Below are 12,088 nucleotides of genomic sequence, written 5' to 3' on the forward strand. Positions count from 1 at the left end.
CCATTCATCTGTCGATGGACATCTTGGGTCTACCATAGTTTGGCTATTGTGGACATTGCTGCTATACACATCGGGGTGCAAGTACCCCTTTGGATCCCTACATTTGTATCTTTGGGGTAAATACCCAGTAGTGCAATTGCTGGATCATATGGTAGCTCTATTTTCAACTTTTTGAGGAACCTCCATACTGTTTTCCAGAGTGGCTGTACCAGCTTGCATTCCCACCAACAGCGTAGGAGGGTTCCCCTTTCTCCGCATCCCCGCCAACATCTGTCGTTTCCTGACTTGTTAATTTTAGCCTTTCTGACTGGTGTGAGGTGGTATCTCATTGAGGTTTTGATTTGGATTTCCCTGATGCCGAGTGATGTTGAGCACTTTTTCATGTGTCTGTTGGCCATTTGGATGTCGTCTTTGGAAAAATGTCTGTTCATGTCTTCTGCCCATTTCTTGATTGGATCATTTGTTCTTTGGGTGTGGAGTTTGATAAGTTCTTTATAGATTTTGGATACTAGCCCTTTATCTGATATGTCATTTGCAAATATCTTCTCCCATTCTGTCGGTTGTCTTTTGGTTTTGTTGACTGTTTCTTTTGCTGTGCAAAAGCTTTTTATCTTGATGAAGTCCCAATAGTTCATTTTTGCCCTTGCTTCCTTTGCCTTTGGTGATGTTTCTAGGAAGAAGTTGCTGCGGCTGAGGTCGAAGAGGTTGCTGCCTCGGTTCTCCTTTAGGATTTTGATGGGTTCCTGTCTCACATTTAGGTCTTTCAACATTTTGAGTCTATTTTTGTGTGTGGTGTAAGGAAATGGTCCAGTTTTATTCTTCTGCATGTGGCTGTCCAATTTTCCCAACACCATTTGTTGAAGTGACTGTCTTTTTTCCATTGGACATTTTTTCCTGCTTTGTCAAAGATTAGTTGGGCATAGAGTTGAAGGTCCATTTCTGGGCTCTCTATTCTGTTCCACTGATCTATGTGTCTGTTTTTGTGCCAGTACCATACTGTCTTGATGATGACAGCTTTGTAATAGAGCTGGAAGTCCGGAATTGTGATGCTGCCAGCTTTGCTTTTCTTTTTCAACATTACTCTGGCTATTTGGGGTCTTTTCTGGTTCCATACAAATTTTAGGATTATTTGTTCCATTTCTTTGAAAAAAGTGGATGGTATTTTGATGGAGATTGCATTGAATGTGTAGATTGCTCTAGGTAGCATTGACATCTTCACAATATTTGTTCTTCCAATCCATGAGCATGGAACGTTTTTCCATTTCTTTGTGTCTTCCTCAATTTCTTTCATGAGTATTTTATAGTTTTCTGAGTACAGATTCTTTGCTTCTTTGGTTAGATTTATTCCTAGGTATCTTATGGTTTTGGGTGCAATTGTAAATGGGATCGACTCCTTAATTTCTCTTTCTTCTGTCTTGTTGTTGGTGTACACGAATGCCACTGATTTTTGTGCATTGATTTTATATCCTGCCACTTTACTGAATTCCTGTATGAGTTCTAGCAGTTTTGGGGTGGAGTCTTCTGGGTTTTCCACATAAAGTGGTCATATCATCTGCAAAGACTGAGAGTTTGACTTCTTTGCCGATTTGGATGCCTTTGATTTCTTTTTGTTGTTTGATTGCTGTGGCTAGGACTTCTAATACTATGTTGAATAGCAGTGGTGATAGTGGACATCCCTGCCACGTTCCTGACCTTAGGGGGAAAGCTCTCAGTTTTTCCCCATTGAGAATGATATGAACTATGGGTTTTTCATAGATGGCTTTTATGATATTGAGGTATGTATCCTCTATCCCTATACTCTGAAGAGTTTTGATCAAGAAAGGATGCTGTACTTTGTCAAGTGCTTTTTCTGCATCTATTGAGAGGATCATATGGTTCTTGTTCTTTCTTTTGTTAATGTATTTTATCACATTGATTTGCGGATGTTGAACCAACCTTGCAGCCCAGGGATAAATCCCACATGGTCGTGGTGAATAATCCTTTTAATGTACTGTTGGATCCTATTGGCTAGTATTTTGGTGAGAATTTTTGCATCCAAGTTCATCAAGGATATTGATCTGTAATTCTCCTTTTTGATGGGGTGTTTGTCTGGTTTTGGGATCAAGGTAATGGTGGCCTCATAAAACGAGTTTGGAAGTTTTCCTTCCATTTCTATTTTTTGGAACAGTTTCAGAAGAATAGGTATTAATTCTTCTTGAAATGTTTGGTAGAATTCCCCTGGGAAGCCATCTGGCCCTGGGCTCTTGTTTGTTGGGAGATTTTTGATGACTGCTTCAATTTCCTTCGTGGTTATAGGTCTGTTCAGGTTTTCTTTTTCTTCCTGGTTCAGTTTTGGCAGATTATACATGTCTAGGAATGCATCCATTTCTTCCAGATTATCTAATTTGCTGGCATATAGTTGCTCATAATATGTTCTTATAATTGTTTGTATTTCTTTGGTGTTGGTTGTGATCTCTCCTCTTTCATTCATGATTTTATTTATTTGGGTCCTTTCTCTTTTCTTTTTGATAAGTCTGGCCAGGGGTTTATCAATCTTGTTAATTCTTTCAAAGAACCAGCTCCTAGTTTCGTTGATCTGTTCTACTGTTCTTTTGGTTTCTATTTCACTGATTTCTGCTCTGATCTTTATTATTTCTCTTCTCCTTCTGGGTTTAGGCTTTATTTGCTGTTCTTTCTCCAGTTCCTTTAGGTGTAGGGTTAGGTTGTGTATTTGAGACCTTTCTTGTTTCTTGAGAGGGGTTTGTTTTGCTATATACTTTCCTCTTAGGACCGCCTTTGCTGCATCCCAAAGATTTGGAACAGTTGTGTTTTCATTTTCATTTGTTTCCATGAATTTTTTAAATTCTTCTTTAATTTCCTGGTTGACCCATTCATTCTTTAGTAGGATGCTCTTTAGCTTCCATATATTTGTGTTCTTTCCAACTTTCCTCTTGTGATTGAGTTCTAGTTTCAAAGCATTATGGTCTGAAAATATGCAGGGCATGATCCCAGTCTTTTGGTAGTGGTTGAGACCTGATTTGTGACCTAGGATGTGATCTATTCTGGAGAATGTTCCATGGGCACTAGAGAAGAATGTGTATTCTGTTGCTTTGGAGTGGAATGTTCTGAATATGTCTGTGAAGTCCATTTGGTCCAGTGTGTCATTTAAAGTCTTTATTTCCTTGTTGATTTTTTGCTTAGATGATCTGTCCATTTCAGTGAGGGGGGTGTTAAAGTCCCCCACTATTATTGTATTGTTGTCGATGTGTTTCTTTGCTTTTGTTATTAATTGGCTTATATAATTGGCTGCTCCCATGTTAGGGGCATAGATATTTACAATTATTAGATCTTCTTGTTGGATAGACCCTTTAAGTAGGACATAGTGTCCTTCCTCATCTCTTTTTACAGTCTTTGGTTTATTTATTTATTTTTTTAAAAAGATTTTATTTATTTATTTGAGAGAGAGAATGAGATAGAGCATGAGAGGGGGGAGTGTCAGAGGGAGAAGCAGATTCCCTGCTGAGCAGGGAGCCTGATGCGGGACTCGATCCCGGGACTCCAGGATCATGACCCGAGCCAAAGGCAGTCGCCTAACCAACTGAGCCACCCAGGCGCCCCCAGTCTTTGGTTTAAAATCTAATTTGTCTGATATAAGGATTGCCACCCCAGCTTTCTTTTGGTGTCCATTAGCATGGTAAATGGTTTTCCACCCCCTCACTTTCAATCTGGGGGTGTCTTTGGGTCTAAAATGAGTCTCTTGCAGACAGCATATCGATGGGTCTTGTTTTTTAATCCAATCTGATAGCCGGTGTCTTTTGATTGGGCCATTTAGCCCATTTACATTCAGGGTAACTATTGAAAGATATGATTTTAGTGCCATTGTATTGCCTGTAAGGTGACTGTTACTGTATATTGTCTGTGTTCCTTTCTGGTCTATGTTACTTTTAGGCTTTCTCTTTGCTTAGAGGACCCTTTTCAATATTTCTTGTAGGGCTGGTTTCATGTTTGCAAATTCCTTTAGTTTTTGTTTGTCCTGGAAGTTTTTTATCTCTCCTTCTATTTTCAGTGACAGCCCAGCTGGATATAGTAATCTTGGCTGCATATTTTTCTTATTTAGTGCTCTGAATATATCCTGCCAGTCCTTTCTGGCCTGCCAGGTCTCTCTGGATAGGTCTGTTGCCAATCTAATGTTTCTACCATTGTAGGTTACATATCTCTTCTCCCGAGCTGCTTTCAGGATTTTCTGTTTGTCTCTGAGACTCGTAAGTTTTACTACTAGATGTCAGGGTGTTGCCCTATTTTTATTGATTTTGAGAGGGGTTCTCTGTGCCTCCTGGATTTTGATGCCTGTTTCCTTCCCCAAATTAGGGAAGTTCTCTGCTATAATTTGCTCCAATATACCTTGTGCCCCTCTCTCTCTTTCTTCTTCTTCTGGGATCCCAATTTTTCTAATGTTGTTTCATCTTATGGTATCACTTATCTCTCTAATTCTGCCCTCGTGATCCCGTAGTTGTTTATCTCTCTTTTTCTCAGCTTCTTTATTTTCCATCATTTCGTCTTCTATATCACTAATTCTGTCTTCTGCCTCATTTATCCTAGCAGTTAGAGCTTCCATTTTTGATTGCACCCCATTAATAGCTTTTTTGATTTTGACTTGGTTAGATTTTAATTCTTTTATTTCTCCAGAAAGGGTTTCTCTAATATCTTCCATGCTTTTTTCAAGCCCAGCTAGTATGTTTAAAATCATCATTCTGAACTCTAGTTCCAACATCTTACTAATGTCCGTACTGATTAGGTCCCTGGCAGTCAGTACTGCCTCTTGTTCTTTTTTTGAGGTGATTTTTTCCATCTTGTCATTTTGTCCATAGGTAAGAGAATAGATGAATGAAAGAACAAAATGCTAACAGGGTAATAACGTGCCCAGAAAATATACACTAAACAAATCAGAAGAGACCTGAAACCGGGTGAAAAGAAAGGGAAAGAAAGAAAGAAAAAAAAAAAGATAAAAACAAAGAAACAAAAACAACAAAAAAACCCAGAATATGATCAGATATGATCAGGCTGGTTAATAGATCAGTGCCACACATGAGATTTTGGGCATATTTTGGTCTGTTAGAAGAAAGTGCCTCCCAAAATTTTAAAGAAAGAAAAATTTATATATGTACAAAAATAAGGGTTAATATGAAGGGATGGAATATGACTGTAAAGATGAAAATTATAAAATATTTTATAAAAGGAATTGATAAGTTGGTTGAAAAAAGAAAGAAGAGGATTAAAAAAAAATGTGATCAGGCAGGAGACTAGAACAAAGCCATACACTAGAGATTTAGGGTATATTTTGGTCTGTTAGAAGAAACTATATCCCAAAATTTTAAGGAGAGAACAACTTATATATATATATATATATATATATATATATATATATATATATCAAAAATAAGGTTAACTACTATGAAGGGATAGATTATGACTCTAAAAATGAAAAATAAAAAAGATTTTTAAAAGGATTGATAGTTTAAAAAGGGAAAAAGAGAAATTCAAAAAAAAGAAAAAAAAAGAATTAAAAAAATTAACTTTGAAAGACTAAAGAATCATGGTTAAAAAGCCATGGATTCTATGTGCAGTATTCCCCTAGCTCTGGAGTTCTGCCGTTCTCATTGACCGGTAAACTCGGTCTTGGCCGGCTGTTCCTGCTGATCTTCTGGGGGAGGGGCCTGTTGCCGTGGTTCCCAAATGTCTTTGCCGGAGGCGGAATTGCCCCGCCCTTGCCAGTCCGGGCTAAGTAATCTGCTCCGGTTTGCTCTCGGGAGCTTTTGTTCCCTGCGAGCTTTCCGTACAGCTTTAGAGGACGAGAGTGAAAATGGCGGCCTCCCAATCTCCACCCCGGAGGAGCTGAGAACTGGGGGCCCTGCTCCTCAGTGCCTCCCCAGAGAAAAGCAGTCAGTCACTCCCGTCTCCCCCGTCTCCAGCCACACTCCGTGCTCACCCTGCCTGTGATCGCTCATTTCTATCTCTGGCACCCGACCCCGTGTGGAGTCTCCAAACCCAGCAGATCCCTGCGGTGCGCTCCTGCGCTGCTCCTCCCAGGGGAGGAAGGGGAGTCTCCCCGAACCTGCCGCTTGTTGGGTCCCTGCTGGAGGAGCAGTGGCCCGACTGTGCCGCGGATCACGGTTTATGGCAACCCCGAGCTGAGAGCCCGCGCCTCGGCTCCATCTCTGCAGCCGGCTTCCCTGCTCCGATACCTGGGAGCTCTGCCAGGCACCCCCGGTCTTTCTGTGACCCCAAGGGTCCTGAGATCACAGTGTCCCATGAGGGTTCCACACCCCCTTAGCCACTGGAGCGACGTCCCTCAGCGGAGCCGACTTCTAAAAGTTCCAATTTTTTGCTCCACGGCTCTATCACTTGCCAGAAGCGGCCGACGGAGGCCCCTCCCCCGCCGTCTATCCTCCCGAATATCGCCTCGGATTCACTTCTCCGCACGTCCTACCTTCCAGAAAGTGGTCGCTTTTCTGTTCAGAGAGTTCCTGCTATTCTTTTCTTCGATCTCCTATTGAGTTCATAGGTGGTCAGAATGGTTTGATCCCTATCCAGCTGAATTCCTGAGACCAGACGAAATCCAGGTCTCCTGCTCCTCCGCCATCTTGCTCCTCCCTCCTTTCTAGTTCTTTCTTTTTACTCCTTCAGTTGGATTCTTAGAACCTGCCAACCAGAACCCAAAGAGGAGGTTAGGGTTGCTGGTTGAAGTTAGAATCTCTTTCTTCTGTTATTCCTGGCTTCCTTTGGTTAAAACCCTGACTGATCAAAACCTCAGAACTTCCGAATTCCTTCTATTTGTTTCTGTCTCTTCATCTAGAATTCCTTAAATTCCTAGATTAGGTACCTATCTAGTTGACTAGAATTGTTTTCTTTTCACTGTCCCTTATGCTTTTATTCTAACCAGATCTCAGAGTTGTTATGTATTTACTTATTTTTTAGGAAACCATTAGGCCATTTTCTCTTTCTAGGGTGTCTGTGACTTGGGACAGCATATCTCCTTTGCTGTTAAAATCTGGCTGTGTGCCTGTCTTTCTGTATCTGTTTTTGTTTACTGACCTGTCCAACTGGTACTCTTATCACCCAGGCCTTCATCGGGTGGTATTTTGTCTATTGGCTTCTACTCTGTCCACCTGCCCTTGTTCATTTTTCTTGTGTACCCCAACAGGGACCAGTCTCTCCATTACTGACCCCTAGGCCTCTCCTGAATCCTGAGGGCTCTGTGCCCATCTGGCTGATAGCTAGGCTTCTCTAGATCTTTCCACACTCATTTCCTATTGTCTGGAGTCCCACCCCTTGCTAGGATAGCACCCCAAATCAGTGACACCTTGAGGTTACAGGGTTTTGCAGCCAATCTTAACAGAATATTCCTAAAATCACAATGAAGAAAGAGAAAATATTCTTAGTGTACCAGTTGGGAAGTCTTGAGTACTCAAAGCAGGACTTCGTGTGACCCTGCATGCTTTAGATCAGCCTTACCCAAGGAATATTAGTTATGCAAACTGCCTGCCAGAGAAGGGTTGCACAGTTAACAGGTCAGGGAAACTGTGTGTATTTCTCCTTTTGGAAGTTTATAATGTATATTAACATATTAAAGATTCTAAGACAAACTGCGGTAAACATACCTTGTTTCAAACCAGGGAATTTTGATATTTCTCAACTCCTTGCACCATTGAATCCTCTACCATCATTACTGTTTTTATTTGTTGTGACGCTTACTAGCCCCTCTGGAACATTTGGGAGAAATACTGTAGATACTGCAGACTCACCCAGTGCTGCTTCTGTCCTGAGGCTAAACCACCCCTTCTCTCTTTTCTGTCTCTCCGTGCTTCTCCCCAGCCTCCCTCAATGTAGGCACCTTATTCTTTAAAATTTAATGTGGGTGTCATTTTATGTTGTATTTCCCCGGCCATCAGGGAAATTGCTCCCCGCACACCGCATACAGTCATACCTGCTCTGTGTTTTCATAATCCTCGATGCCTGTCTCCATCATGTGAACCTACTGCATTGTGTTGTCATTTTGTGTGTCTGCAAACCCCCCGTTGCACCCGGAGCTCTTTGAGGGCAGATACTTTTGGTATCACCAGTCCCTAATATAGGATATGTATTCGCTAGTGATAATTCCATGAAAAAAATGATTAGCTTTCTATCATCAGGATGACCCCAAGCCCTGCCTATATTCCACATCCACTCGGCACCCAGGAGGCTAACCTATCCTTGCTGTGCTGGGCCGAGGTGCCTCACCATCACCTCTGTGCTCCACCGGCTCTCGCCCGAGTTCCCTTTTCCTTGCTTAAGCTGCTGCAGAGGGCAGAAAACACGTCTCCTGCTTGAACTGGGACAAGAGCCCAGTGTATTTACTTATAAGCTGCCCCTATGAGTGCGTGATTCTCCTAGAAATCCCTCACTTGGTTTCAGTGTACTGGGATTGAAGTGGGATGGAGGGGAAGCCTTCACATACTTTCTCTAGACCAGCAGTTGACAGTGTCGAGGGTTCTCCTCCAGTTCCCCATTTCTGCTGATACTGGTTGTACTAATGGCGTAGAAATCGAACCAGTTCTGTCCCCAGTTAGCAAGTTCTGGGGAGTTGTGTGTCTAGCATGTGACAGCTCTGTTTAGGATGTGGGCAGAGTCTTGGGCTTTGGCTGTATTTACAATCTTGAGATACATATATATAATTTATACTTTATGGAAGGTCCATTATGAACTCTTAAAGACAGTGGCTCTGTTGTGTATGTTTTCTATATATTGCTAAAGTCACTGATTGTAATATGCAATATTTTGCCATAAAGCACTGGACTAAATCCAAATCACTTTTTATTCTGACTTGTTATGAGAGATGCCTGGCTGTAGTTTTAGATATTCAGGTGAACATTCTAGAGTCCCAGGATTCTCCTCTTACTTGAGAGCGCTTGGACCTCTAAAGAGAATGCAGGCTTAAATTAGCTTTGCCTTGGACAGGTCTCTGAGAGAGGAGAAATTCTGGCCGACCCAACCACTGATTGGTCGAAGAGCCAGCCTAGTTATGTACTTGGGAATTTATAGTCTGAAGTACGGTAATATGTTCCCTGGCCAGCAGATTCACGAGGCCTACTATAGAAAAATTAATTTCATTTACAGTTTGGTTTACTCAAGTCTTTTTACTGAGTACTCAGTTAATTTCTGAGATTTTGAATATCCTTTAGAGAATTTGGTTTGAGGACAAGTAGGCCATGAACATTTGCTGGGTACTTACCTGTAGAGCGTTCCAAGTTACTGTAATCTTTGATTTAAAATGAATGTATTTAACTTCCAGGGTGAAAAGGAACAGCCCGTGTTTGCAGTGACTGGCCTTCGATGGGGATCCTTCAGAGATGCTGGCGTCAAAGTTAGCAAGTAAAGGATCACTGTACTGATGTGGGATGATTTTTAAAAAAATCTTTTTCTGCTCCTGTCTTTGAGGTTTCAATATACAGTGATCATCTAGGAAGAAATTTGATGGGCCTGGAGGTTGAATTTCTTATGAATAATAGAGGCAGAGGTTTAGATCTGACACACAGAAAGGTTGGGGAAGGTTCCCGTTTCCTCCACACTAGCTTGGTAGTAAAGCGGCGGAGACCGCATCTCTGTCCCTGGACATCGTGTTTGAGCACAGGCCAGGCTCACTCCAGACTGGGGTTGCCTGGCATCCTGCAGCCTGTTGGGCTGGCCCTGCGGGGGCCCCAGCCTTGTGGAGCCTTTCCAGCCCTGGAAGACTGGCCCTGAGAGGTGTTCTTGTCGAAAGCCTGGTGGATCGAGAGACCACAGGCTGCCTCTCTCAGAAGGAAGAAAGGTGGACGCCTGGCTGTGTTGTGAGCTGAAGAAACAGGCCTGTCTCGGCGGTGAGGAGAGGGCCATGACTGGCTTCCATGGGAATGAACTCTCTTTCCTGAGAGTTCATGGTGCCGAATGAAACTGTTGGCTTGGAAAGCAGCTGAGTTGTGTTCTGTTCCCAGTGGAGGTGGTGCAGGTGCAGGCTTCTTGAGGGGGGGACTGACTCCATATCTGGTGGGTAGTGCTTTTTCTTTACCTTTTTTTTTTTTTTTTTTAACATCAGGCTTATAGTTTTAGTATAGTTTAAGTGAATCATGATCGATCTCACAGCAAAAGACGCCTCTTTCCCCTCATAGGCTTTCCTGCCACACTTTCTTTATGGAAATTTCTCTTAATTGTCTCACTTTGTTATTCCTGCTAATGAGGTTCTCGAGAGTGGAATGCCAAAGAGAGATGTGCTGTATTGTATTATACACTGCACTGTTGAGCATTTCAACATTGTTTTTATGTGTAAGTTGGCCATGATTACCTTGATTCCACAAATCCACCTTATGGTGTTTATTTATTTATTTTTTTTAAGATTTTATTTATTCGGGGCGCCTGGGTGGCTCAGTTGTTAAGCGACTGCCTCCGGCTCAGGTCATGATCCCGGGGTCCTGGGATCGAGCCCCGCATCGGGCTCCCTGCTCGGCGGGAAGCCTGCTTCTCCCTCTCCCACTCCCCCTGCTTGTGTTCCCTCTCTCGCTGTGTCTCTCTCTGTCAAATAAATAAATAAAATCTTAAAAAAAAAAAAAGATTTATTTGAGAGAGAGAGAGCATACAAGTGGGGCGGGAGGTGGGGGCAGAGGGAGAAGCAGACTCCCTGCTCAGCAGGGAGCCCACAGCGGGACTTGATCCCAGGACGCTGGGATCATGACCTGAGCCGAAGGCAGATACTTAACCGACTGAGTCACTCGGGGGACCCAACAAATCCCCTTATGTTTTATCTGTGATCTTGAATACGAGCAACTCACCAAGAGTAATTGCTTTGTTTTCCCTGAAAAAGTCTGGTGAGATCAAATTGCTTCCTGAAGTGTGTTCATCAACAACTGAGCACTAGCACAGGTCAGCCCCTTTAGGAGTATCTCACACACTTGCCCCTATTTTGGCTGATTTTTGAACAATGAATTTTAAAATTTTGGTGGTGACTATCTAACAGCTCAACTGGGACCTTCCACGGAGCCCCTCTGTGTGCCGTGGAAGAAACCGTAGGATGCAAGAAATGACTTCCTGGCTGGCCATCAGGCCACAAGCATAGTGTCGATGCTGGGCCGTTGGTAGAGATGAGTGCAACTGTGGACAGCGTCTCCCTGGCCAGCTGGGAAATGAAACGGATTATTATGTAAACTTAGAAAAAACCAGACGATCAAGGTGCTCATTTGTAGCATCACAGTATGAACCTGAATAATAATTAGGATGACTCCACATTGCTCTTTGGATTCTATCTAATCCCCTTATTCTGGCATTCAAGGCCCAACTTGATCTGTCATCAACCCTAATTCCATAGTTATGTATCATTACTTTTAAGTCTTTAATGTGGATACTGTTCTCAGTGTTTCCTGGGCCTTTGCTATTCCTCTTGCCCAGAATGACTTCTTTCTCTCTTTCATGGATCTAAATCCAAACCATGTTTTTAAATCCCACGCCCTTACTTTGCTCTTGTGCCATTCATCATGCAGGCCTGGTTGTCCTGATGATTTCCAGTCCTTAGTGATTTCTTGTCCCTTCTTGACTCTCCTCACCAATAAATAGCGATCAGTTGACACCGATATATATATATCACATATATATATATGGTCATTTATTGTTTTCTGTTACTTTTTGGGGCTTTATTTTCTCAAGTTATAAGCCTTCTAAGGCAGGAATTTTATACTTACTTCTGTTTCCTTCATATACATAGTAAATGCTAAATAAATGCATATCGAACAGAATCAAATAGGGAGCACTTAAGATGAGCTGGTAGGAGACAGAGATAAATTTTAAGAGAGGAATCCATTTTATGTCACTTTTCTAATTCCTGGTAGGCATCTTTCTCTCTATACTAGCTTTTATGTATTTAGCAGTATGCGGTAGACCCTCTTCATTCCCAGATTTAACATTTCCCATTTTGAAGCTGCGTAACACGAGTAATGTGAAGTAAGGCTGATTTACAGATTTTAATTGTGTGTGTGTGTGTGTGTGTGTGTGTGTGAGAGAGCGAGAGAGAACATGGTGTACAGGATCCAGTCATTTAGCGTGTGTGTGT

The 12,088-nt window shown here is 42.2% G+C and overlaps 1 protein-coding gene across 3 annotated transcripts in view; it reads left to right on the forward strand.

Annotated features, from left to right (window-relative positions):
- AGK (acylglycerol kinase) overlaps positions 1-12,088 on the forward strand; it is an 81,457-nt gene that overhangs the window by 54,746 nt on the left and 14,623 nt on the right. For all 3 annotated transcript variants that reach the window (XM_021692849.1, XM_021692850.1, XR_002480467.1), the window contains exon 10: positions 9,308-9,387. In XM_021692849.1, the coding sequence (XP_021548524.1) occupies positions 9,308-9,387 (80 nt within the window). The remainder of the gene's footprint in view (positions 1-9,307; positions 9,388-12,088) is intronic.

The sequence above is a fragment of the Neomonachus schauinslandi genome, chromosome 12, assembly GCF_002201575.2.
Source record: "Neomonachus schauinslandi chromosome 12, ASM220157v2, whole genome shotgun sequence".
NCBI classification, from domain to species: domain Eukaryota; kingdom Metazoa; phylum Chordata; class Mammalia; order Carnivora; family Phocidae; genus Neomonachus; species Neomonachus schauinslandi.